Genomic DNA, 26,540 nt, shown 5'->3' with positions numbered 1-26,540 from the left:
ACACAGCCTGGAGGTGTATTTGGGGTCATTGTCCTGTTGAAAAATAAATGATGGTCCAACTAAACGCAAACTGAATGGAATAGCATGCTGCTGCACGATGCTGTGGTAGCCATGCTGGTTCTGTATGCCTTCAATTTTTAATAAATCCCCAACAGTGTCACCAGCAAAGCTCCCTCACACCATCACACCTCCTCCTCCATGCTTCACGGTGGGAACCAGGCATATAGAGTTCATCCGTTCACCTTTTCTGCGTCACACAAAGACACGGTGGTTGGATAGAAAGGTCTGTCTCAAATTTCGACTCATCAGACCAAAGCACAGATTTCCACTGGTCTAATGTCCATTCCTTGTGTTCTTTAGCCCAAACAAGTCTCTTCTGCTTGTTACCTGTCCTTAGCAGTGGTTTCCTAGCAGCTATTTTACCATGAAGGCCTGCTGCACAAAGTCTCCTCTTAACAGTTGTTCTAGAGATGTGTCTGCTGCTAGAACTCTGTGTGGCATTGATCTGGTCTCTAATCTGAGCTGCTGTTAACCTGCGATTTCTGAGGCTGGTGACTCGGATAAACTTATCCTTCGCAGCAGAGGTGACTCTTTGTCTTCCTTTCCTGGGGAGGTCCTCATGTGAGCCAATTTCTTTGTAGCGTTTGATGGTTTTTGCCACTGCACTTGAGGACACTTTCAAAGTTTTCCCAATTTTTAGGACTGACTGACCTTCATTTCTTAAAGTAATAACCGCCACTCGTTTTTCTTTACGTAGCTGCTTTTTTCTTGCCATAATACAAATTCTAACGGTCTATTCAGTAGGACAATCAGCTGTGTATCCACCAGACTTCTGCACAACACAATTGATGGTCCCAACCTCATTTATAAGGCAAGAAATCCCACTTATTAAACCTGACAGGACACACCTGTGAAGTGAAAACCATTTCCGGTGACTACCTCTTGAAGCTCATCAAGAGAATGCCAAGAGTGTGCAAAGCAGTAATCAAAGCAAAAGGTGGCTACTTTGAAGAACCTAGCATATAAGGCAAATTTTCAGTTGTTTCACACTTTTTTGTTAAGTATTTCATTCCACATGTGTTAATCCATAGTTTTGATGCCTTCAATGTGAATCTACAATTTTCAGAGCCATGAAAATAAAGAAAACTCTTTGAATGAGAAGGTGTGTCCAAAATTTTGGTCTGTACTGTATGTGTGTGTGTGTGTGTGTGTGTGTGTGTATGCGTGTGTGTAACATACATTGTGTGTATCACATGCCGTGTCTGTATTTATAATCCACATGTATAAATATCAGTGGTAAGGTCGTGGATGTTATATATCTGGACTCTTTAAAGGCATTCAGGACCATACCACCTATAAGGTGGGCACATAAAATGAAAAGAATGGGACTTGGGGAACATATGAATAATAACTAGGTTAACAACTAACTCAACTAACTCAGTGATATTAAAAACAGGGGTGAGTACTGGGCCCTCTTCTTGTTAACATATTTATTATTGATTAACTTGCTGAGAGCATGCAAAGTGGAATTTAAATATTTTAAAATGATACTGAGCTCTGCAAGGTAATCAATGCAATAGAAAGGAAGATAATTTAATATCACAGAGAAATATAGGTTGGCCAGAGGCTTGGGCCAAGAAATGGCTATTTTAGTTTAACGTAAAGAAATGTAAGATAACATATTTTGGCTAAGGAAACAAAAAGTACAGTAATGTACTAAATAATAAACTACTGGCTAAATCTGTCAATGAAAAGCTATAGGTGTATAGCTGGATAACAGTTCACCTTTAGTGACCGGCAGCAGCTGTCAAATCAAATCATATAATGGGATAGATTGAAAAAAGCATAAATGCTCAAGGCAAGATCATAGTTTTGCCTCTATACAAGTTACTAGTCAGTCCACTGAATGCTGGATAGAAGATTGGGCTCCAATGTATAAACAACAAAGCTGAACTTCAGGAGAGTGCAGATAATGGCAGCAGTGAGCTTGTCATGAGCCCAAATGCTATTGACCTGCAGATATTAGGTTAATCTGCAGGTGAATAGTGTTCTAAATCTGTGTGGCACTGCACTGAAAACCCAGCTGCCACATGGAAATCCACTTACATAATCACCAGTTTTGTCTGTTTTCCTATTCCATCATGCACCGTGCCACTGTCAGTTGCACAGGCGCAGTTCGAACTGCCCCTGTGCAACTGACATAAACGTCACCCGCAGCTCCACCACCCCCGCACATTACATTACACCCACTTACATTACACCCACACTCTGCCCCCCGCACATTACATTGCATCCGCGGCTCAACCACCCCCGCACATTGCATAACACCCGCGGCTCCGCCACCCCCGCACATTACATTACATCCGCAGCTCCACTTCATACTCCCGCACATTACACCCGCGGCTCCGCCACCCCCGCACATTACATTACACCCGCGGCTCCGCCACTCCCGCTCATTACATTACACCCACGGCTCCGCCACCCCTGCACATTACATTACACCGCGGCTCCGCCACCCCCGCACATTACATTACACCCGTGCTCTGCCCCCCCCGCACATTACATTACACCTGCAGCTCCACTTCATACTCCCGCACATTACACCCGCGGCTCCGCCACCCCCGCATATTACATTACACCCGTCGTTCCACTTCATACTCCTGCATAACAGAGTCCTGCAGACACAGAGCAGAGTCCCCTGGAGCAACAGCTTCTGATCATGTGACTGATCACATGAGAGTGACATCACACAGGTCCTGTAAGCACATGGTTGCATCTAGATTGGAGTGGATTTTTGAGGATCTCACTGCAGCCTCCATTCTAGACAGTTCAGTGCTGTGTGTGTGCTGAGTGTATAGCAGAGCTGTGTGCGCCTGTCTGTGTCTGTGTGCGCCTATGCCTGTGTCTGTGCGTGCCTGTGTCTGTGCGCGCCTGTGTCTGTGTCTGTGCGCGCCTGTGTCTGTGTCTGTGCGCGCCTGTGTCTGTGTGCACCTGTGCCTGTGCACGCCTGTGCCTGTGTCTGTGCACGCCTGTGTCTGTGTCTGTGCGCGCCTGTGCCTATGCCTGTGCCTGTGTGTTAGAGCTGAGAGTATTGCAGAGCTGTATGTGTTAGAGAAAGATAAAAAAAAATATATACACAACACTAGAGATGAGCGAACCGGTCCCGGTTCGGCTCGAGGCCGGTTCGCCGAACGGGGGTCCCGTTCGAGTTCGGTTCGTCGAACGTTCGACGAACCGAACTCGAACGTATAGGCTATAATGGGAGGCAATCACAAACACATAAAAATGCATTATAAATGTACACAAACAGTTAATAAACATTGCCATAACACTTACCGGTCCTCGCGATCCCTTCTGCACTCTGTCTCCTGCCGCTATTCCATCCGATGATCGCTGAATCCTCCCGGTGACCTGCACTGCCAGCAGAGAAGCAGGACCTATCGTGACGTCAAAATAGCCATGTGACCAGTCACGTGGCTATTATCTCATTGGCTACAGACTGGTCACATGACTATGACACGTCATGTAGGACCTGCGAGTGCATCTCTCCGGTACACGGTGCACATATGTGTATCGCCGTGTACCGGCGACATGCTCTAGCACACGGTCGACTCCCCGTTCCGTTAGGGACCGGCTGACACAGCCGGTCATTAACGGAGATCACCGTTGCCATAGCAACGCAGTTAGCGGTGACGTCACCGCTAACCGCGGCTCCGGGAGCACCGTTGCTATGGTAACGCGTCTGTCAGCGTTACCGCTGTTACCGCTAGCAGCCAGCAGTGATCACTCACGGAGTGAAGGCTGCACGCTGCTTCCCGATTGTAGTGAGCATTGTAGTTAGGATGGAGGTTCCCCAGCCCCAAGTGATGCCCCTCACTACAATCGTCACTACTACTACACTAGAAAGAAAGAAGACAGAAGAGCAGGATCGTGGAGGGGTGACAGGGGGTAATAAAGATGGAGTCTCTAATGTGTCTGTGTATTTATTTCTATTAAAGTATTTTTTCTCTGTGTGGTGTCTTTTTTTAACCCTTTATTGGAGATTCTTAATGGCCGGGTCAAACGTGCCTGACATTAAGAATCTCTGGCTTAATACTGGCTGGTAAAACAAAGCCAGTATTAACTCATGATTACCCAACAAGCCACCCGGCTCCAGGGCTGTTGGAAGAGTTGGATACAGCGCCAGATGATGGCGCTTCTATGAGAGCGCCATTTTCTGGGACGGCTGCGGACTGAAATCCGCAGCAGAGGCGCCCACAAACCTCGGGCTAACCTGTGCTGCGGATTCCAATCCCCAGCTGCCTAGTTGTACCCGGCTGGACACAAAAATAGGGCGAAGCCCACGTCATTTGTTTTTTAATTATTTCATGAAATAAGTGAAATAATTAAAAAAAACGGGCTTCCCTATATTTTTGGTTCCCAGCCGGGTACAAATAGGCAACTGGGGGTTGGAGGCAGCCCGTGGCTGCCAGCTGTACCTGGCTAGCATACAAAAATATGGCGAAGCCCACGTCATTTTTTTGGTGGGCAAAAAACTTCTGCATGCAGTCCTGGATGGAGTATGCTGAGCCTTGTAGTTCTGCAGCTGCTGTCTGCTCTTCTCCATACAGACAGACAGCAGCTGCAGAACTACAAGGCTCAGCATACTCCATCCAGGACTGTATGCAGAAGTTTTTTGCCCCCTGAAAAAATTATGTGGCTTCGCCATATTTTTGTATGCTAGCCAGGTACAGCAGGCAGGTACGGCTGCCCCCAACCCCCAGTTGCCTATTTGTACCCGGCTGGGAACCAAAAATAAAGGGAAGCCCTTTTTTTATTATTTCATGAATTTCATGAAATAATTAGAAAACAAATGACGTAGGCTTTGCCCCATTTTTGTGTCCAGCCAGGTACAACTAGGCAGCTGGGATTGGAATCCGCACCACCGGTTGGCCTGAGCTTTCTGGGCCCCACTGCTGCGAATTGCAGTCTGCAGCCACCTCAGAAAATGGCATTTTCATAGAAGCGCCATCTTCTGGCGCTGTATCCAACTCTTCCAGCACCTGCCTGCTATACCTGGCTAGCATACAAAAATATGGCGAAGCTCACGTCCTTTTTTTGTAGCTTTTTGGCAAAAAAAAAAAAAAATGCTTCCCTGGATTTTCCATTGCCAGTGAAGGTAACACCAAGCAGTGGGGGTTAGCAGCCAGTAGCTGCTTGGATTACCCTTAGCTAGCAATACAAAAAATGCAGTGGGAGCTAACATATATTTTTTTTAATTATTTATTTAAATAACTAAAAATAAAATGGGCTTCCCTGTATTTTGATTGCTGGACATCACAGTGCTGTAAAAATAAATCTTTAAAAAAATGACGTAGCGCTCCGCGGTATTTTTGATTCTCAGCGCAGATAAAGCAGACAGCTATGGGTTGCCACCCCCATCTGCCTGCCGTTACCTTGGTTGGCAATCAAAATACAGGGAAGCCCATTAATTTTTTCTATTTAAAAAATAGTTAAAAAAAAAAAATTACGTTGGGTCCCCCCATTTTTGATAGCCAGCTAGGGTAAAGCAGACGGCTGTAGCCTGAAAACCACAGCTGGCAGCTTTACCGTGGTTGGGGATCCAATGTGGAGGTCCCCTCAGGCTCTTTTTTATAATTATTTTATAAATATTAATAATTACACAATAAAAGTAGGGGACCCCCCAAATTGGATCACCAGCCAAGGTAAAGCGGACAGCTGTGGTCTGGTATTCTCAGGGTGGGAAGGTCCATAGTTATTGGGCCTTCACAGCCTAAAAATAGCAGGCCGCAGGCACCCCAGACGTGGCGCATCCACTAGATGCGCCAATCCTGGCGCTTCACCCCAGCTCATCCCGTGCCCTGGTGCAGTGGCAAACGGGGTAATAAATCGGGTTGATACTAGCTGTAAAGTCACCTGAGATCAAGCCCAGCAGTTTGTGATGTCATGGCGTCTATTAGATACCCAACATCATAAACTGTCAGTACTAACAAAAACAAAAAATCGACAAAAGAAATTTATTTGAAAAAACAGTCCCCAAAACATTTCCTCTTTCACCAATTTATTGTAAGAAAAAAAATAAAGGGGTCCCACGACGACTCTGGACCGTCTAGAATATGGGGGGGAGACACTCAGGGAACGTATCCCCCATTTTCTAGGAGTGCGGACCCTTCATGTGAGGAGTGTGGGTGCAATGAATCTGCACTCACTCTCCCCGGGTCCACAGCAGCAGAGTCCATGTCGTAATGGTTGCTACCAAAGCTGCAATGCCCTGCTCATGAGGTAAGGGCATGCCTAATCAGGAGAACTACTGTAGAGGAAGCTCTGCTCACTGGTATATAGGTGCTCAGAGGTAATAATAGATAAAATTAGTGAGTAACCTCGGCACTCTATATCTCCCAGACTAAGTCAGTAAGTCACAACGGATAGTAATGCAAAATCACTCTTTATTGGTCCGTATTAAGAAAATTTTTTTTTCATAAGCATATATGTTTTTGTCCAAAACAAGTTACAAATGACGTTTCGGCCTGAGCCTTCGTCAGATTGGACTTATCTGCATGTAATCATGAAAAATGACAATAATCAGTATCACATAAGAGTGAGAGAACAATAACATAAACTCGAACAATGTAGAGGTACAATTGGGATGCAGCAAAAAAATTGCAACACAGCAAGAAATGAAACACATGATACAAATGTCATAATACAGTACAAGGACAATATAGTAATGACAAATATGGGGTCAGAGTAGACTTAGACAGCTCTGGTACGAAAGAGATGTCAATCATAAAGTAACATGTGCAGTAGGTGTAGAGCTACACTATGCATGGCAGAGCTAATGGGTAGACCGACCATAGAAAAAGTAGAGAAAAAGTGGAGAAAAAGTGGAGAATAAGTGGAACATAAGAGGAGAAAAAGTGGAGAAAAAGTGGAGAAAAAAGTGGAGAAAAAGTGGAGAAAAAGTGGAGAAAAAGTGGAGAAAAAGTGGAGAAAAAGTGGAGATTAAGAGGAGAAAAAGTGGAGAAAAAAGTGGAGAAAAAGTGGAGAAAAAGTGGAGCATAAGTGGAGAAAAAGTGGAGAAAAAGTGGAGAAAAAGTGGAGCATAAGAGGAGAAAAAGTGGAGAAAAAAGTGGAGAAAAAGTGGAGAAAAAGTGGAGCATAAGAGGAGAAAAAGTGGAGAAAAAGTGGAGAAAAAGTGGAGCATAAGAGGAGAAAAAGTGGAGAAAAAGTGGAGAAAAAGTGGAGCATAAGAGGAGAAAAAGTGGAGATTAAGAGGAGAAAAAGTGGAGAAAAAGTGGAGCATAAGAGGAGAAAAAGTGGAGAAAAAGTGGAGAAAAAGTGGAGAAAAAGTGGAGCATAAGAGGAGAAAAAGTGGAGATTAAGAGGAGAAAAAGTGGAGAAAAAGTGGAGAAAAAGTGGAGCATAAGAGGAGAAAAAGTGGAGAAAAAAGTGGAGAAAAAGTGGAGAAAAAGTGGAGAAAAAGTGGAGATTAAGAGGAGAAAAAGTGGAGCATAAGAGGAGAAAAAGTGGAGAAAAAAGTGGAGAAAAAGTGGAGAAAGTGGAGAAAAAAATGGAGAAAAAGTGGAGAAAAAGTGGAGAAAAAGTGGAGAATAAGAGGAGAAAAAGTGGAGAAAAAGTGGAGAATAAGAGGAGAAAAAGTGGAGAATAAGTGGAGAAAAAAATGGAGAAAAAGTGGAGAAAAAGTGGAGAAAAAGTGGAGCATAAGAGGAGAAAAAGTGGAGAAAAAGTGGAGAAAAAGTGGAGAAAAAGTGGAGCATAAGAGGAGAAAAAGTGGAGAAAAAAGTGGAGAAAAAGTGGAGAAAAAGTGGAGCATAAGAGGAGAAAAAGTGGAGAAAAAGTGGAGAAAAAGTGGAGCATAAGAGGAGAAAAAGTGGAGAAAAAAGTGGAGAAAAAGTGGAGCATAAGAGGAGAAAAAGTGGAGAAAAAGTGGAGAAAAAAGTGGAGAAAAAGTGGAGAAAAAGTGGAGAAAAAGTGGAGAAAAAGTGGAGATTAAGAGGAGAAAAAGTGGAGAAAAAGTGGAGAAAAAGTGGAGCATAAGAGGAGAAAAAGTGGAGAAAAAAGTGGAGAAAAAGTGGAGAAAGTGGAGAAAAAAATGGAGAAAAAGTGGAGAAAAAGTGGAGAAAAAGTGGAGAATAAGAGGAGAAAAAGTGGAGAAAAAGTGGAGAAAAAGTGGAGAATAAGAGGAGAAAAGGTGGAGAATAAGTGGAGAAAAAAATGGAGAAAAAGTGGAGAAAAAGTGGAGAAAAAGTGGAGCATAAGAGGAGAAAAAGTGGAGAAAAAGTGGAGAAAAAGTGGAGAAAAAGTGGAGCATAAGAGGAGAAAAAGTGGAGAAAAAAGTGGAGAAAAAGTGGAGAAAAAGTGGAGCATAAGAGGAGAAAAAGTGGAGAAAAAGTGGAGAAAAAGTGGAGCATAAGAGGAGAAAAAGTGGAGAAAAAGTGGAGAAAAAGTGGAGAAAAAGTGGAGCATAAGAGGAGAAAAAGTGGAGAAAAAGTGGAGAAAAAAGTGGAGAAAAAGTGGAGAAAAAGTGGAGAAAAAGTGGAGATTAAGAGGAGAAAAAGTGGAGAAAAAGTGGAGAAAAAGTGGAGCATAAGAGGAGAAAAAGTGGAGAAAAAAGTGGAGAAAACGTGGAGAAAACGTGGAGAAAAAGTGGAGAAAAAGTGGAGAAAAAGTGGAGAAAAAGTGGAGCATAAGAGGAGAAAAAGTGGAGAAAAAAGTGGAGAAAACGTGGAGAAAAAGTGGAGAAAAAGTGGAGAAAAAGTGGAGCATAAGAGGAGAAAAAGTGGAGATTAAGAGGAGAAAAAGTGGAGAAAAAGTGGAGAAAAAGTGGAGAAAAAGTGGAGAAAAAGTGGAGAAAAAGTGGAGCATAAGAGGAGAAAAAGTGGAGAAAAAAGTGGAGAAAAAGTGGAGAAAAAGTGGAGAAAAAGTGGAGATTAAGAGGAGAAAAAGTGGAGCATAAGAGGAGAAAAAGTGGAGAAAAAAGTGGAGAAAAAGTGGAGAAAAAAATGGAGAAAAAGTGGAGAAAAAGTGGAGAAAAAGTGGAGAATAAGAGGAGAAAAAGTGGAGAAAAAGTGGAGAAAAAGTGGAGAAAGTGGAGAAAAAGTGGAGAAAAAGTGGAGAAAAAGTGGAGCATAAGAGGAGAAAAAGTGGAGAAAAAAGTGGAGAAAAAGTGGAGAAAAAGTGGAGAAAAAGTGGAGATTAAGAGGAGAAAAAGTGGAGCATAAGAGGAGAAAAAGTGGAGAAAAAAGTGGAGAAAAAGTGGAGAAAAAAATGGAGAAAAAGTGGAGAAAAAGTGGAGAAAAAGTGGAGAATAAGAGCAGAAAAAGTGGAGAAAAAGTGGAGAAAAAGTGGAGAATAAGAGGAGAAAAAGTGGAGAATAAGTGGAGAAAAAAATGGAGAAAAAGTGGAGAAAAAGTGGAGAGAAAGTGGAGAAAAAAATGGAGAAAAAGTGGAACACCCTTTGGTACATTTCATGTGGCACTAAGGGGTGCTTAGCTTTGTATTTAGCCAAAAAAATGAAAAAAAAAATGACATAGGGTTCCCCCTAGTTTTGTAGCCAGCTAGGGTAAAGCAGACGGCTGCAGCCTGCAGACCACAGCTGGCAACCTCACCTTGGCTGGTAATCCAAAACTGAGGGCACCCCACGCTGTTATTTTAAATTAAATAAATAATTAAAAAAAAAAAACACGTAGGGGTCCCCCAAAATTGGATCACCAGCCAAGGTAAAGCAGACAGCTGGGGCCTGATATTCTCAGACTAGGGAGGTCCATGGTTATTGGAATCTCCCCAGCCTAAAAATAGCAGGCCGCAGCCGCCCCAGAAGTGGCGCATCCATTAGATGCGCCAATCCTGGTGCTTCGCCCCAGCTCATCCCGCGCCCTGGTGCGGTGGCAAACGGGGTAATATTTGGGGTTAATACCAGATGTGTAATGTCACCTGGCATCAAGCCCTGGGGTTGGTGAGGTCAGGCGTCTATCAGATACCCGACATCACCAACCCAGTCAGTAATAAAAAAAAAATACACGACAAACACATTTTTATTTGAAAAAACACTCCCCAAAACATTCCCTCTTTAACCAATTTATTAGATTGAAAAACAAATCCAGGTCTGGTGAAATCCAAGGGGTTGCCATGACGATGCACACTGTCCCAGTCAATGAAGAGCAGGATGTTCCCCATTGGCTGGGAGAGCAGTGCAGTGACCTGAGCTAACATCAATGGGTCAGCCCAGGTCACTGCAGGGCATGACAAGTGCTGCTGTCAGCGAGGTACATTACCTGCGCTGATCTCCAGCACACTGACAGCCCCTGTCACTGAGGTCAATGACCGGCGCCTTCACATCAAGTATCGCGAGAGGTCCGTGACGTCACCGCCAGTGTCAGTCTCGGGTCGGAAGCGAGAGGTGATGTGACAAGCGGCGGCCATGGAGGACAGTGACAGCGCTGAGGTCGGGATGGCGGGACTTCATCACCGCAGGTAAGCCGAGCGAGCGAGCGAGCGGGCGGGCGGGCGGGTGGATGTGTGTGTGTGTGTGTTTGTGTATGTGTATGTATGTGTACATGCCGCGGGCAGGAGGGGGTGGAGCGAGCTGAGCGGGAAAGTGTGGGCTTCCTGCACGTAACTAAGATAAACATCGGGTTACTAACCAAAGCGCTTTGCTTGGATACCCGATGTTTATCTTGGTTACCAGCTTGTGGCAGGCTGCCAGCGATGGCTCCTGCTCACTGTAGCTGTAAAAAGCCCTGCTTTTTGCTGCTAGAACCGTTCTCGAACGTATCTAGAACTATCGAGCTTTTAGCAAAAAGCTCGAGTTCTAGTTCGATCTCGAACAGCCCAAAAATCACTCGAGCCGCGAACTGGAGAACCACGAACCACGAACCGCGCTCAACTCTACACAACACACACACACATTATGTTTATTTACAATAGAAATACACACAGCCTTTAACACATTTAATTGGCCCCAAAAAAAATTCTGTGGATAATCAGCTTACAAGGGACCACTTAGTGTAAACACACACACACCCCACAGGGGAGACACCACATAGTGAACACAGCTCAAGAAACACAACACCAGATACCAATATACAGCACACAACAAGAAAGAGACAGTGCACAGGGGTGAAAGAGGTCAAATGACGCAACACATACAATACACAAATGCAGAGGAATGACATACAACAGATATATTGGAAAGCGCAATCTGTGTGACACATGTCCACTGCTCCTGTCACCACCACTAAGCATAGACAGATCTTCATTTCACCTCACTGCTGATGCGATAGCATCGGGCCTATTTCTAGTAAATTATATTCTTCCCTGCAGACTCCGCCTTTCAGTTGTAGAGCTGCAATTTCAGTCACCACTCAGGACTGAGCGGCAGTTATAACCAATGTCCCGGCAGTGACTGACAGCTGACGCACTTCCAGACTGCTGATCCGGCTGCCAGTTTGTTCTGGGATGTGGTTACAGCCGCCGATCACTATGTACTGAATGGTGAAGGATGCCGCACCAGCCATGCTTCTATGATTGAAAACTGGAGAACTGGAGAGTGTCAGGAGGAATAACATTTCCCTTTAATAACTATGGTCACTCTTCTCTGTATTAACCGTATATCTTTCTCATGGGGGTTTTGCTATTAATGTTATTAACCCAGTATCTTACTCATGGGGTTTTTGCTCTTAATGCTATTATTAACCCATTATCTTCCCATGGTGATTTTACTATTAATGCTCTTAACCCAATATCTTCCTCATTGGGTTTTTGCTCTTAATGCTATTAGCCCCTCATTATCTTTCCATGGGGATTTTGCGATTAACCCTAAACTCAATATCTTCCTTATGGGGTTTTTGCTATGAACGCTATTAATGTAATATCTTCCTCATGTGGGTTTTGCCTTCTTCTAGATTAACATGATAATTTATACTATAGCTTTAATTTGATGGACTTGTGTCTTTTTTCAACATTGCACCAATGACACTAGAAACCAGTAGCAATATGTCTCTTTCATGTTGTTCCCAGGCTGTTGGAAGCCAAATATCAGTTTGCTTACACCTGGCTCTTTGGCCAGGAATTTAATATGGAATTGTACTGTGCTTAGTGCTAGTGAAAACAGATGAGTGAACCTGAGGTTTGAAGTTCGGAGTTCGGAAACCGACTTCCAAAGAAACCTGAGTTCGGGTTCGAAGTTCGAGTGAGTTACGAGTGTAAACCACTCAAGTGAGCAGCGCTGTGCTGGGTATCCGGGTATGCGAGCCACTTGCAGTGTGTGAATGGTTCACACTGGGGATAAAATCAGCGTGATAAGATGTAATAAGCACACACACAAAAACGTTTTTTTGAAATCCCCCGCCCATCCTCCCCTGGAAGTGTTCTGATTATGGCTGGCTGCATGTGGGTGGAGCCATGATTTGCCCAATTACTGACTTCCATGGAGGTTCAGTTCAAGTCAGGGTCACAAAACGATCCTTATCGAAGGTTCAAATGTACCTTGTAAACCGAACTTCCAAAGGTAAGCTCATCTCTATTGGTGAACCCATATTTTCACCACTACAATGTCTCATGGGATGAATTCAGATTCCATTTTGATGTCAATGCAGTATTTTATGTGGTTGTCATATGTCAGATTCATTAACTTGGACAATGGAAGAATTTTTACCTTTCTCCATTGATTGCTCTTCTGGTCCGTCCCAGTCCAGTTGTTTTAATGAACGTAGTATGCCAAAAGGTACAACGTAGCCGGCTGTCCTTCCAACGCCAGTGTGGCAAGACCGCTTACCCTTAAGCTCACTAAACAGAAATTTACTGGATTTTTTCACAAGAGCCACAGCGTAATAGCATGTATCCACATCTGTAAAAGTAAAATTTACAAGACTACAATTACATATGTTCAAATTTATAAAGGCATTATACATTTTTAACATATTAAGACTTTTACATTTCCAAACTCGCCAATTTTGGTAGGATTGAAATCCATATGTTGTGTATGGTGGTGTCTCGACTTCTCCCCTTTTATGGCAACGGCAAGGGTTGGGAGAAAAATATTACGCTATAGGATTTTGACATGCTCATTCCTTTTAGTCTAAGGGAAGATAAGCTAATACCATAGGTGTCTCCCCTCTCATGTATGATTGAGTACATGTATGCACCTAAAGCCTGCTTTACATGCTGCAATATATCTTACAATGTGTCAGCGGGTCACGTTGTAAGTGACGCACATCCGGCATTGTAAGGTACATTGCAGTGTGTGACAGGTACGTGCGATTGCGATTGAACGTTAAAACGTTCATCGCATACACATCGTACCTGTCTCTAGAATTGCACGTCAGATTGTTCATCGTACCCGGGGTAGCACACATCGCAGTGTGTGACACCCCGGGAACGATGAACAGATCTTACCAGCGTCCTGCGGCTCCCGGCCCACAATGCGGGAGGAAGGCGGTGGGCGGGATGTTTACGTCCCGCTCAGCTCCGCCCCTCCGGTTCTATTGGCCAGCTGCCGCGTGACATCGATGTGACGCCGAACGTCCCTCCCACTCCAGGAAGTGGACGTTTGCCACCCACATCGAGGTCGTATGGACGGGTAAGTACGTGTGACGGGGGGTTACTCGTATATGCGGCACGTTCAACAAATTGAATGTGCCACACATACGATGGGGGCGTTGCAAATCACATACGAAATCGTATGTGAAATTGCAACGTGTAAAGCAGGCTTTATTGTACATATCAGTGAGGGGGTCGAAAGGAACACTTGTAGGCCAAATAAATATTCAGACAATAGATATCTAAAGTGTTTGTCCACTTTCAGAATATGTTCATAACATTATTACTTCAATTTCCGATTTAATACAATCGAATTGTATTGCCTTATTACTAGGGATGAGGGAACCCCAATGGTAAAGTTCAGGGTTCACACCGGATACCTAGTGTCTTGGGTCTTGAACTTGAACACAGACTTCTCAAAAATACTTACTACAACCATTTTACAGCACCAAAGTTCAGGTCCCCAGTAACCCATATGGGGTTCGGGGTCTTGGATCAAGTTTGGGTCAATTCCGGGTACCAAACCAAACTTTTAACTAATGGTCGGGCGAAGCCAAATATCCATGAGTCTGTACCTTTGTCAGTGCCATAGTTCTCTGCTAAGATCGGCTTCAGTCTATATGGATGTAGAGAAGCTCTGTAAATATCTCCACTATCCAAAGTGATTGCATCTGCTAATCCATCCTGAAAAAAAACCAATTGTTAGTATATGTTCACACAAGACAATATTTATTATTAAAATGTATGTAAATCGAAATATGTTCTTGTGCATCTAAAGAAAGTTGTTTTTGTTTTAGTTTTCATTGAGCTGAATGGGAAATTATAAAAAAAATGTGAACTGATATACTCTTACCCTCTGAATGGCCACGCAAACATGTTTTTATAGTAGTGCAGTCTCTGTTTAGGTGCCAGGCTGTGTCAGGTTGGATGTCAGGCTGTGTCAGGTTAGGCGTCAGGCTGTGTCAGGTTGGGTGTCAGACTTTGTCAGATTGGGTGCCAGGCTGTGTCAGGTTGGATGTCAGGCTGTGACAGGCTGTGTCAGATTAGGTGTCAGGCTGTGTCAGGTTAGGTGTCAGGCTGTGTCAGGTTGGATGTCAAGCTGTGACAGGCTGTGTCAGATTAGGTGTCAGGCTGTGTCAGGTTAGGTGTCAGGCTGTGTTAGGTTGGGTGTCAGTCTGTGTCAGGTTAAATACCAGGCTGTGTCAGGTTGGATGTCAGGCTGTGACAGGTTAGGTGTCAGGCTGTGTCTGCTGACAGTTTTCATTATACAATGAACATATATGCAATTGGGGCACAATGACAATGGTTATCCTTAAGGGACAAATTTAAAATTATTATTATTTATTTATAGAGCACCATTGATTCCATGGTGCCGTACATGAGAAGGGGTTACATACAGAATACATATACAAGTTACAGTAGACAGACTAGTACAGAGGGAAGAGGGCCCTGCCTTTGCGAGCTTACATTCTATAGGATTTTGGGGAGGAGACAATAGGTGGGGTGTAGGTTGGGCGGCAGCTCTGCATGGTGGTCAGGCGGAAGGTCCAAACAGTGGTGAGGTAGCAGTTCCGCACGTAGGTCAGGCAGCAGTGAGATAATTGTAGATTATAGGCATTTCTGAACAGGTGGGTTTTCAAGTTCCATTTGAAGCTTGCAAGTGTAGCAGATAGTCTGACGTGTTGAGGCAGCGAATTCCAGAAGACTGGAGATGCTTGGGAGAAGTCTTGGAGGTGGTTGCATGAGGAGCGAATGAGAGAGGAGGAGAGAAGAAGATCTTGGGAGGACCAGAGATTACATTTTGTAGTGTAGCGAGAGATTAGTTCAGAGATATATGGAGGAGACAGATTATGCACAGCTTTGTAGGTCAGAGTTAGTAGTTTGAATTGGATACGGTAGAAGAGCGGGAGCCAGTGGAGGGACTTGCAAAGAGGAGAAGTGGGGTGGTATTGAGGAGAGAGGTGGATCATTCGGGCAGCAGAATTAAGGATGGACTGGAGAGGGGTGAGCGTGTTAGCAGGGAGGCCACAGAGGAGGATGTTACAGTAGTCGAGGCGGGAGATTATGAGAGCTTGCACTAGCATTTTTGTAGATTGAGAATTGAGGAAAGGGCGGATTCTGGAAATATTTTTGAGTTGAAGACGACAGGAAGTGGTGAGGGATTGGATGTGTGGTATGAAGGACAAGGCAGAGTCAAAGGTCACTCCGAGGCACCGAACTTTGGGTGCTGGGGAGAGCGTGATGTTATTTATTGTAATAGATAGATCAGGTAGAGAGTGTAGGTGAGATGGAGGAAAGATGATTAGTACAGTTTTGGTCACATTGAGCTTTAGGAAGCGAGAGGAGAAGAACGAAGATATAGCAGATAGACACTCCGGGATTCTGCACAGCAAAGATGTGACATCTGGGCCAGAGAGGTAGATCTGAGTGTCATCAGCATATAGGTGGTACTGGAAGCCATGGGACTTTAGGAGTTGTCCAAGGCCAAATTTATTGATAGAAAAGAGTAAAGGGGGCTTTACACGCTACGATATCGTTAATATTTTATCGTCGGGGTCACGTCGTTAGTGACGCACATCCGGCATCATTAACGATATCGCAAAAGCGGCCAAAATTGTTTGCCGCGGAGAGGTCGTCCTAAAACAAAAAATCGTTTACCTCTCATTAGCGATGTTGTTCCTAGTTCCTGCGGCAGCACACATTGCTGTGTGTGACACCGCAGGAGCGAGGAACATCCCCTTACTTGCCTCCATCGGCAATGCGGAAGGAGGAGGTGGGCGGGATGTTTACGTCCCGCTCATCTTCGCCCCTCCGGTTCTATTGGCCGCCTGCCGTGTGACATCACTGTGATGCTGCACGACCCGCCCCCTTAGACAGTCAGATGTTAATATTTTTTTTTATATTACTATGTAAATAAATATATGTGTATATATATATTATATATACTGTATATAAAAATCTTGAAGATTTCACACTGTCCATGGACTCTTCCAAATTTTCTTTTCAGCAGACACATGGATACAGAAATACACTGGCTCTAATATCTATATAAATAAATTTGGACACACTGATCTGAGCAAAAGTCATTTTGAATTGAATAGAGGAGGTGAGCTGTGACGTCACCTGTTGTGAATGGTGGATCATGTGTTAACTATTCTGTTCATTGTCATAGTGATCTTGACTAATGATAATGAGGATGCTGAAAAGTCTTCTATGCAGGACAGCAACTAAGACTAGTATTAGACTTATGGGTACTTTACACACAACGATATCGCTAACGATACATCGTCGGGGGTCACGGCGTACGTGACGCACATCCGGCAACGTTAGCGACATCGCAGCGTGACTAAAAAGAGCGACGATCAACGATCGCAAAAACGTCAAAAATCGTTGACACGTCGCTCCTTTTCATAATATCGTTGGTGGTGCATGCCGCTGGTTGTTCGTCGTTCCTGCGGCAGCAGACATCGCCGTGTGTGACACCGCAGGAACGACGAACATCATTCTACCTGCGTCCACCGGAAAGGAGAAAGGCAGGAGGTGGGCATCTCCTCTCCCCCTCTTCTATTGGACGGCCGCTGTGACGTCGCTGTGACGCCGAACGCACCTCCGCCTTGAAGGAGGGGTTGTTCGGCAGCAACAGCGACGTCGCTGAACAGGTATGTGCGTGTAACGCTGCCGTACCGATATTGTTCGCTACGGCAGCGATCACCACATATCGCACGAACAACGGGGGCGGGTGCTATCGCTCGCAACATCGCTAGCAATCGCTAGCGATGTCAAAGCGTGTAAAGCACCCTATAGTGGCCAAAGTGAAAATAACAAGATATCTGTTTTCTTTGTATTTCTTGTTTGTTTTTTGCTTGAGATAGTGATATGGAAAGTTAATAAAAGGGGAAAAGATTTCACATAAACACCAGATTTAAACATTAAGGAGTTTTCTTAGAGATTAATAACAGTGTTTTCATTGTACATTTGTTCTACTGAATAATGTGCACCAAAGTTAAGGGAAAATAGGAAATAAAAAACTAAACCTTATTTATTTAGACATGGAAAATATCTTAAAGTGGTTTTCCTATGAACAAAGTTAAAATTAAAGTGAATTTTAATCAATAATAAGTTTCACAATTGGATGTGTTAAAAAAAATGTTCCTGTGCTGAGATAATCTTATATACTGTATGTGCTGTGTAATGACCGTGTCTGACCATACAGGGACTTGGACTGATCATACCACAGCAGGGAAGAAGGTAAAAGAGTATACAGACAGCACTTCATAGGAACACAGCTGATTCTTTTTGTGAGGTAAAACATTTCCCTGCCTGTTTTTTAAAAAAATGTTTTACCTCAAAGAAAGAATTATCTGCAATCTGTATACGCTTTTGTGTTTTCCCAGGCCTAGAAAATGTGATATGATCAGACCATGTCCCTGTATGGTCAAACACGGCCATTACACAGTACATAGCATGGACACATATATAAGATTATCTAAGCACCGGAACATTTTACAATATATACATCCAATTGTGGAAATTATTATTTTTTCAAGATCTATTGATTAAAATGAACTTTGCAATTAACCTTGTTTGTGAGAAAACCCTTTAAGTTTTTCTATTAAAATCGAAGTATGATATATAAAGATAGTAGTAAAAGTGGCAATTTTCACAACTATTGCTTTACGTAATCTTACAGCAATGGCCTTGAAACATTCATCAGTATGGGCTTTCTGGACACAGGACAGAGAGATCTCGTCGGTAGCACAGGTTCGGCTTAAGTCTTTGCATTTTCTTAATTCTTGCTCAGACTTCACACACCAGCGGATGTTATTTGTAGGAGCAGCAAGGCATACGGCTATGGAGAAACAGTGTAAAAAGTTGATTGAAATGTTATGTTTTTCAGCAACAAGATATTAGTTGTTGTAGGAGGATTGAGCAAAGTGCAGCCTATTCGGGTTGTCCAAGACTAGAAAAATGTGGCTGCGTTATTTACAGAAACAGTGCCACCCCTGACTATGGGTTGTGTCTGATATTGCATCTGAGTTCCATTGAAGTGAATGGAGCCTAACTGCAATTACACACAACCTATGGGCAGGGAAGGTGCTGTTTATATATATATATATATATATATATATATATATATATAAAAGCAGCCATGTTGTTCATATTCTGGACAGCTCCTCTCATTGTTTAGTAAGGTGGCCAAGTAATTTGCACTGTGGGAGCTAACATCACAGTATATATACAGTTAGGGAGAACACATGTCTAATAGTCCTCTCACCGTAGCATCATTACATATCATGGAGGAGAAAATAAGATATTGCAGTGGGAGAGAATATTATATGGCACTAACGGATGTAACTCAGAAATGTCGTAAAAATGTTATAAAGTCCTAATATCGAATATTTTATTTGCATAACCTGGTAATTTTCTAATTTTGTTCTTATTGGTGTTTTTGTAACCAAAGAAGATGCCTAGATGCATCTCTGACTCCCAAGTCGCTGATGATAAGGAAAAAATTAAATAATGTAAAAAAAAAAAAAAGTGTGCAATTCCCCCATTTTTAATAATATCTGCTTTACCTTGGCTGGTTACCAAAAATAAAGGGAACTCCACACCATTTTTTTTAAATGAATTATTTATAAATAAATAATTTAAAAAACAGAATGGAGTCCCACCCATTTTTGATAATCAGTCAAGGTAAAGCAGATAGCTACTGGCTGGCCTTAGCTTGGGAAAGCCCATGGTTATTTGGCCCTTCTCAGTCTAAAAACACCAGCCCACCGCTGCCCTAGAATTGGCACATCACATTAGATGCGCATATTCTGTTGCTTTGTCTGGCTCTTCCCGATTGATCTGGTGTGGTGGAAATCAGGGTAATAGGTTAATTTGGATTGATGTCAGCTGTGAATTGTCAGCTGGCATCAAGCTCAGGGGTTAGTAATCTATAGGCATCTATCAAACACCACCAATACTAACCCAGTAAGTGTAAAGATAAAAAACACACACACACACACACACACACACACACATACACACACACAGACACAGACACACACACACACACACACACACACACACACACACACACACACACACACTAGTTTACTTGAATAAAGACTTCCCTACACTTTTACTTAATCACCAATTTATTAAAAAAAATATGTTCCCACGAAGCTCTGGCTTAATCCACAGTTCACAACTGCAATTCCAGTGACTGTGGATAGCAGTAAAGTAATAATAATAATAATAATATTTATTCACTTATATAGTACACATATTTACAGACACAGGGTATGACGACAATGCTAATCAGAGCTGCTATGTCTCACTGAGCGCAGCATTGAGTCGGCGGCTCTAATGAGTATTGTTGTTATACCAGGCATCTGTAAATAGCTGTACTTTACTGTTATTCCCAGTTGCTGAAGTTTGTCTTGGATCATGGATTTTGTTGGAGCTTTATGGGAATTTTTTTTTAATATATTTGAAAAGTTGGGAATGAGGGATAGTGTGGGGTAGTCTTAATTCAAATAAACTATTTTTTCCTGCATGTGTGTTTTTAACTTTACACTTACTGAGTTAGTGATGGGGTTGTCTGATAGATACCTATCTATTATTAACCCATGGACTTGATGCCAGCTGACAATACACAGCTGACATCAACCCCATTAACCTATTACCCCAATTGCCACTGCACCAAGATAATCAGGAAGAGCTGGTGTGAAGGGCTAGAATTTGTACATCTAATGTGATGCGCCAATTCTGGGGTGACTGTGGGCTGACATTCATAGGCTGGGAAGGGCCAAATAACCATAAGCCTTCCCAGCCTAAGGATATCAGCCCCCCCCCCAGTTGTCTGCTTACCTTGGCTGGTGAATAAAAATAAGTAGAGACCTAATGCCGTTTTTTTTAAATTATTTAGTTATTTATTAGGTTAAACCAGGCTAAATAGTGTTTAGCCTGGTTTAACATAATAAATAAAACTATCACTCGTTCACCAATTTAAGAAAACAAACAAAACAAAGATCTGATGTAATCCACTGTGTAGTGGTCGCACGACATCTCCCAAATCAATACTCCAAACTATGGAGCCTCATTCTTAGAATGAGGCTTCAGAAGTCACTCTCGGTCAGCACCAACCCGGAATTTGTCACTTGCAGTGGGACCACTACACCGTGGATTACGTTGGATCTACATGTTTTTTGTTTGTTTTGTTTTAAATAAATTGATTGAAGAGGGGTATTGTAAGGGAGGCTTTATTCAAATAAAGTATTTTTTTTCCTGTCTGTGAGGGTTTTTTTTACCTTTATACTTACCGGGTTATTACTAGAGATGAGCGATGTTCAAATCGAACTGTTCGCCAATCTCAAATTTGACCTGTTTTAGGCGATGTTCGAGTCGTTCGACAAACGCGAACAATTAGCTTCAAGTTCGACAGTTCGAGGTTATGTTTGATAATGGGTCGATCACCAAAAGCGTAACTGGCTTTTCTCAGTAATACTGTCCTTCAATGTTAATACAGTGGAATCTCGGTTAACGAGAACAATCCGTTCTGGGACTGTGCTTGTTAACTAAGTTACTCATTCAGCAAAACAAGATTTCCCATAGGAAATAATTGCAATGCTGACAATTCGTTCCACAACTTGTTAAATGTCCTATCATAGTCCCCTATTGTGCCATTCCACCCACACACACAAACACTCACGCACACACAAATACACACAAACATACACGCACACACACATATTATGCTCACCTTACCTTCCGTTCCATCGCCGGCCTCCTGGGACTTGCAGTTCGCCGGTACAAGATGTGTATCGGGTAAACATCGCGACCGATGCCGGAACTTTCGCTGCCAGAGCACTGCCATCAAAGGCAGGAGCCACTTTCTTCTGATTGGCCAACGCGCTGCCTTTCAGTAGCGTCTGACAGAGGAAGTTTCTCCCTCGTCGCGATGGTTACCCGATACACGGAGTTCGCTGCTACAGGATGTGTATCGGGTAACCATCGCGACAAGGGAGGAAGTTCCTCTGTCACACACTACTCAAAGGCAGCGCGCTGGCCAATCAGAAGCAAGCAGCTCCTGCCTTTGACGTCAGTGCTCTGGCAGCGGAAGTTCCGGCATCAGTCGCGATGGTTACCGGATACACATCTTGTACCAGCGAACTCCAAGTCCCAAGAGGCCGGCGATGGAACGGAAGGTAAAGTGAGCATAATATGTGTGTGTGCGTTCGTGTTTGTGCATGTTTGTATGTGTTTGTGTTTGCCTGCCATTGTTTTCAATGGTGTTCGAAGGTGTTCAAAAGTGGTCGACGAACGTACGACGAACACACCCAAAGTTCGACGAACCGAACTCGAACACTAGCGTGGTGGCTCATCTCTAGTTATTACTGGAGTTGTCTGATAGATGTCTCTCCATTACTACCCCCTGGGCTTGATGTCAGCTGACAATTCACAGCTGACATTAACCCCCAAAAATATTACCCCGATTCCCAATGCACAAGAGTAATTGATCCTTGCCATCTGTGCTTCTAGAACAAAATGCTGAAAAAAAAAAAAATGACAAGTCTCCGTGTGGTTCACATGGACACCCGGCCGAACATGAGAATCTGGACATGTGAAAATCACCATAGATTATAATGGGTACGTGTGGTATCCGTGAAATAACTATATGCCACATGTACCGGAAACAGGTAGATGTGAAGGCCCTAAAAAAGACAGATAATAAAAGGCAAAACATCACTCTATGGATTCACTCACACCGATGTATAACAGTTAGTCCGATTTGCATCCAGAAATGTTGTACTATGATAATGTCCCAGTCATGAGAGTGCTATGATCCTTGTGCCATACGTTTTTTTTCTCGCACCCATAGACTTACATTGGCGGTTTTCGTCCGATACACATGGCCAATCGCATTATGCTGCAATTTTTTTCCTTCATACCAAAAACAGATGAGAGAAAAATTGCAGATGTGTGCTGCTTCATTGAATAACATTGGTGTAAGTGTAATCCTTTTTTTTTCTCGCATTGTACTCATTGTATCTACATGCTAGTGTGAGCGAACCCTAATAGCAAGAGTTCAATTTTTCACTGTAACTATTGGGATGCTGCTATTGAGACAGATAGATAGATAGATAGATAGAGGGATAGATAGAGGGATAGATAGATAATGGATAGATAGATAGATAATGGATAGATACATAGATAGATCGATAGATAGATAGATAGATAGATAGATAGAGGGATAGATAGGTAGATAGATAGATAGATAGATAGAGGGATAGATAGAGGGATAGATAGATAATGGATAGATAGATAGATAGATAATGGATAGATACATAGATAGATCGATAGATAGATAGATAGAGGGATAGATAGATAGAGGGATAGATAGATAGATAGATAGATAGATAATGGATAGAGGGATAGATAGATCGATAGATAGATAAATAAATAGATAAATACATAGATTGATAAATAGATAGATATGCTTTCTCAACCTGAAAATCAAATTGTCGAAAATGATGTTCTGAACAGAATACAGTTCTATAATCTATGACTATAGGAGGAATTGTGGTATATTTATCTCTCAGTTCTCCTACTTTCTGTATATAATATAGAGTTACTCTGGGAATTATCTGCCACTTACCCAGCGTGCCAAGGCACAGAGTGAGCAGGAAGGTAGGCGCCATTGTCTCCGCAGTGTCTCCTCACACACTGCCAGGGCTCAGTTTGTGGAGAGATGTGGGGATTATCTCTGCCCTTTTATACCAGCACAGGGGAGCTGACTGGGCAGATTTGGGCTCTGCAATGTTTACCTGATGAGTTTCTCAACATTTCAGACCTCCTCCTATTTTACATCCTACTGATCTCTTTGGCTTATGTCCATCCCAATGTGAATGGCTTTCTGGGTTGGTCTATATTACTAAAGAGATTATGTATGGGGAAAAGGAGGGAAATTCCCAATCTTAATCTTGTATTTGGCATAGATACAAATCTGTGAAAAGGAGAAAAGTCCTTCTGTGCAGCCACACTATGGGGAAGATTTATCAAGCGAAATGCATTAGAAATCTGGCATACTCAGTTATAAAAGTGTTGTTATTATGTTTCCATTTTCTTGTTATTTTTCCATTGCTGGAGCTGTATGAAGGTTTCTTTTTTGTGCCCTTAATTGATGTTTTAAATGATATTATATTGAGAAATGTAACATTTTTGGGGAATGCAGCGATCAAATTCTAACATTTACATTTTTTTTGTCATTTAACGGTTGTTGAATGCAGCATTTATTTGTGCAGCTTTACTGACAGACTGCACTTAAAGGAATTGTCCACTACTTGGATAACCCCCTCTAAATTATGGTACTATTCTCCCCATGGAAAAAAAAGCCCCTACTCCCCTCCAGTGCCAGTGCTGATCCGGCAATGTCAGTGCGCGGTCTCGTGTGACATTGTTGTGTCATGTGATTCTGCAGCCAATAAGCAGCCAACAATTGGCCACTTCCCTCTCACTTTCTAACAACTATATTTGGGAAACCCGGTGCCAATATCGCTGGAATGGTGCAGGCATCAGAGGCTGGTATTATTTTCCATATAAAAGTATAGTAATTGAGAAGGGGTTGTCCGAGTAATAGAGACAACCCTTTTACAAAAAGCCACTGGTGAGGGACCGTGTGAGCAGAACTGTCCATCACCCTCCTCCAATCCAAGAACACCTTTGACTGTGCAATGTATTTCAATAAAAGGAGGGTTTTGGACAGGTCTGCTAACACTCTCATCAGTTTCTTATGTTTTTATGTACAGGACAAATGTAAGGTCTGTAAGGAAAACAGCAGTCACAAGTCGACATGCGTAGAGCCGTGGAAATTCGGGTTTAACTAGACTGTAGTTAAAAGTTGAGTTCTTTCCCCTTCCCGAGCCCCCTTCCCCTCCCAGTTGCACTCCATCTCTCCCTCACTCTCTCCTTCTTCAAGAAAAATCATGTTTCAAAAACATTTCCTAACAAATAGAATGAACAATCTCTTTAAGAAGGACTTTGATGGACTATGGTTTATCACACCTCGTTCTGTCAGCCAAAAACTCTCCAGTACAATTTTAATCGTTGAAGTTCAGGTTTGTATTGTGGTCATAATGAGAGTTCAGTGGACCCGTGGAATTTAGTGTTCTGCGAGTTCAGCTGGGCTTTAGATAACGTTCTGTCCCAGACCTGAATTTGACTAGAACCTCTTTGGAAGTCACTGATTGGGCAGTTTGGTTCTCTGTCAACAGCCAGCCATACACAAAGACCTTCCGGGGGAGTTGAGAGGGTAGGGTTTTTTCATTTTTTTTTTTTTTGAGCTCACTACAGCCGATCACAATGTTGTTACCTCCAGTGTGAGCCATTCAAACAATGCAAGTACCTCGCGCTGGGCTGAGCACCGAACATACCCGATGCTTGCATGAGTGGTTTGCATACGTAAGGTATCCGAACTCCAAATTGAACTTTGATGTTTTTGTAAAGTCTGTGTTTGGTACGAGTTCCGAATTTTAAAGCTCAGGTCCTCTCACCTCTAGTCATAATTAGAGAAGAGCGAATCTGAGGTTTCAAACACAAAATTTGCCAAAAAAAGAGTTCAGAGGCTTTACCTACCAACACCACTCACGAGAGCATTACTGTGCTTGGGTACGCTCGGTGCTCATGTGGCGCCCCTGACCTGGTCAGGCACCACTGAGTACTGCACCCATGCTGGGGACAGTACAACACAGGTAATCCAGAAGGCTGACCGAGGTGTGACTACACAGGCGCATAGTGATCAGGTCTCACACATGTACCTTTGAGAGGACCCCTGGGGATCCCAGGAGGGGGCAAAGCCTTCACCTCCACTTGAGGAGTGGAGGGGGCGAAGCCTCCATCTCCACTCAAGGGGTGTGGTAGAGGGCCTGGTTGCTAGGTGGCGTAGGCAAGAACAGGAGAGGAGGAGCAGTGAGCCGGTTTAGTGTGCAGTCCAGGGAGAGCAGACGTGAGGAGCAGACCCCTGGGGCTGTGACAGTCTAACAGCGTCCGCGCAGTGACTACCGACGGGGGAGAACGGTCACCTAGTAGTGCTACCCGAAATCCATCTTCAGCTAAAGAGAGAGCAACGGAGTGGGAAGTAAGGAGACTGCTAGGGAGTTACCAGGCCCAAACGGGTAGCAGGTCCCAGTGCAGGGATAGATCCACCTTTCCTTGCCAAACCTGCATGAGGGGGCACTTCATACCCCCAAGACCACACTACAGAGTCCGCAGCCACGTCGCCACAGTTAGGGCCCATAGTTCACAGGAGGCAAGCAGCCGGAGTGTCCTGGTCCAGGCTACAAGCAAACGGGCCAAAACGAAGGGGAGAGAGGCTTCAGCAACTTCCCTGGGTGACCCCCATAGGGACTAAAAGTCGGGGTTACCCCAAAACGTAAAGGGCTAAGGAAGGCGAGTCGGTAGTCACCCTCATCAGTCAGCCTGAAGGACACCTGGTTCCAGCCTGGTAAATCCCAGCTACGCCCGGGTTACTCACTCTGCCACCTTCTGTGAGTAAAACCCCTGAAAGACATTCTGCTTGTGTTGAGTTATTCTGCGCCTTGTGGTTCTACACACCTACACAGGGCCCTGGGGCTTGCCTCACTCTCAGGAGGCTATTACAACTGACTGCACCCACCATCAGCCCCAGGCATCCCTTAACCTGCAGTGGCGGTCCTCACTGACCGCAATTCTGAGAGTGGCGTCACGACAATCCTAAAAGAAGGTTTCCTACCTGTGACAAGATCCGGCTGCGTGGAGTCCCTGAAGGTAATGCACCGACACAATACTGGTGGGGCTTCACATCTGGCGTCACGAACAGGATAAGGACTAGACCTGTTCAGACAGGTGACCATGTGCCTGGGCGGTCCGCTTGAAAAATTGGAAGCGCCGCCATATTGCCACCATGAAAAGCGCGCTGAAAAACAACAGCAGCCCGCGCTGGGAGAAGTTACCGC

The 26,540-nt window shown here is 43.6% G+C and overlaps 1 protein-coding gene across 1 annotated transcript in view; it reads right to left on the bottom strand.

Annotated features, from left to right (window-relative positions):
- Positions 1-23,345, bottom strand: part of LOC142296893 (serotransferrin-A-like) — a 94,398-nt gene extending 71,053 nt beyond the window's left edge. The window contains exons 1-4 of the mRNA XM_075340996.1: positions 23,207-23,345; positions 18,249-18,409; positions 14,136-14,244; positions 12,677-12,868 (exon numbers count right to left, since the gene is read on the bottom strand). Coding sequence (XP_075197111.1) covers positions 12,677-12,868; positions 14,136-14,244; positions 18,249-18,409; positions 23,207-23,249 — 505 coding nt within the window. The 5' untranslated portion in view covers positions 23,250-23,345. The remainder of the gene's footprint in view (positions 1-12,676; positions 12,869-14,135; positions 14,245-18,248; positions 18,410-23,206) is intronic.
- Positions 23,346-26,540: the final 3,195 nt, after the last annotated feature.

This window comes from Anomaloglossus baeobatrachus, chromosome 3 (genome assembly GCF_048569485.1).
Source record: "Anomaloglossus baeobatrachus isolate aAnoBae1 chromosome 3, aAnoBae1.hap1, whole genome shotgun sequence".
Lineage (NCBI taxonomy): Eukaryota > Metazoa > Chordata > Amphibia > Anura > Aromobatidae > Anomaloglossus > Anomaloglossus baeobatrachus.
The sequence above is the reverse complement of the archived record's forward strand: the minus strand, read 5'-3'. Positions and strand labels throughout refer to the sequence as shown.